At 47.7% G+C, this 331-nt stretch overlaps 1 protein-coding gene across 1 annotated transcript in view; it reads left to right on the top strand.

Annotated features, from left to right (window-relative positions):
* LOC104158489 (chromosome unknown open reading frame, human C1orf111) overlaps positions 1-109 on the top strand; it is a gene marked incomplete at its 5' end in the record, with an annotated part of 1031 nt that extends 922 nt beyond the window's left edge. Inside the window, one exon of the mRNA XM_009696155.1 lies at positions 3-109. Coding sequence (XP_009694457.1) covers positions 3-109 — 107 coding nt within the window. The remainder of the gene's footprint in view (positions 1-2) is intronic.
* Between the last annotated feature and the right edge of the window lie 222 nt (positions 110-331).

Below are 331 nucleotides of genomic sequence, written 5' to 3'. Positions count from 1 at the left end.
AGGCGTCGAGGAGGCCCCCCCGCCGGTGCTGGCTTCCAGTGAGGAGCGGGGAGAGAAGTACAGAAAGAGAGAGAGTCAGCGAGAAGGAAGAGACAACAGAAAGCCTTGAGAAATAGAAAGATTTATTTAGCAAAAGCCAGTCGACTAATGACAACGCCCAGGGGTTAAGTGCACTTACATTGACAGATCGGTTTCTCAGATAGATTGAGTCAACAGTTAGTAACACGACAGTTGTAGGAAAAGAATGGACAAAAAATAGAGCTATAAATCCTCAGTCAAGGTCCATAACAAAAGTGAGAGGCTAGAGAGGCGTCTTGGAGGCAGCGCTGAC

Source organism: Cariama cristata, unplaced genomic scaffold, assembly GCF_000690535.1.
Source record: "Cariama cristata isolate BGI_N322 unplaced genomic scaffold, ASM69053v1 scaffold23752, whole genome shotgun sequence".
Lineage (NCBI taxonomy): Eukaryota > Metazoa > Chordata > Aves > Cariamiformes > Cariamidae > Cariama > Cariama cristata.
The sequence above is the reverse complement of the archived record's forward strand: the minus strand, read 5'-3'. Positions and strand labels throughout refer to the sequence as shown.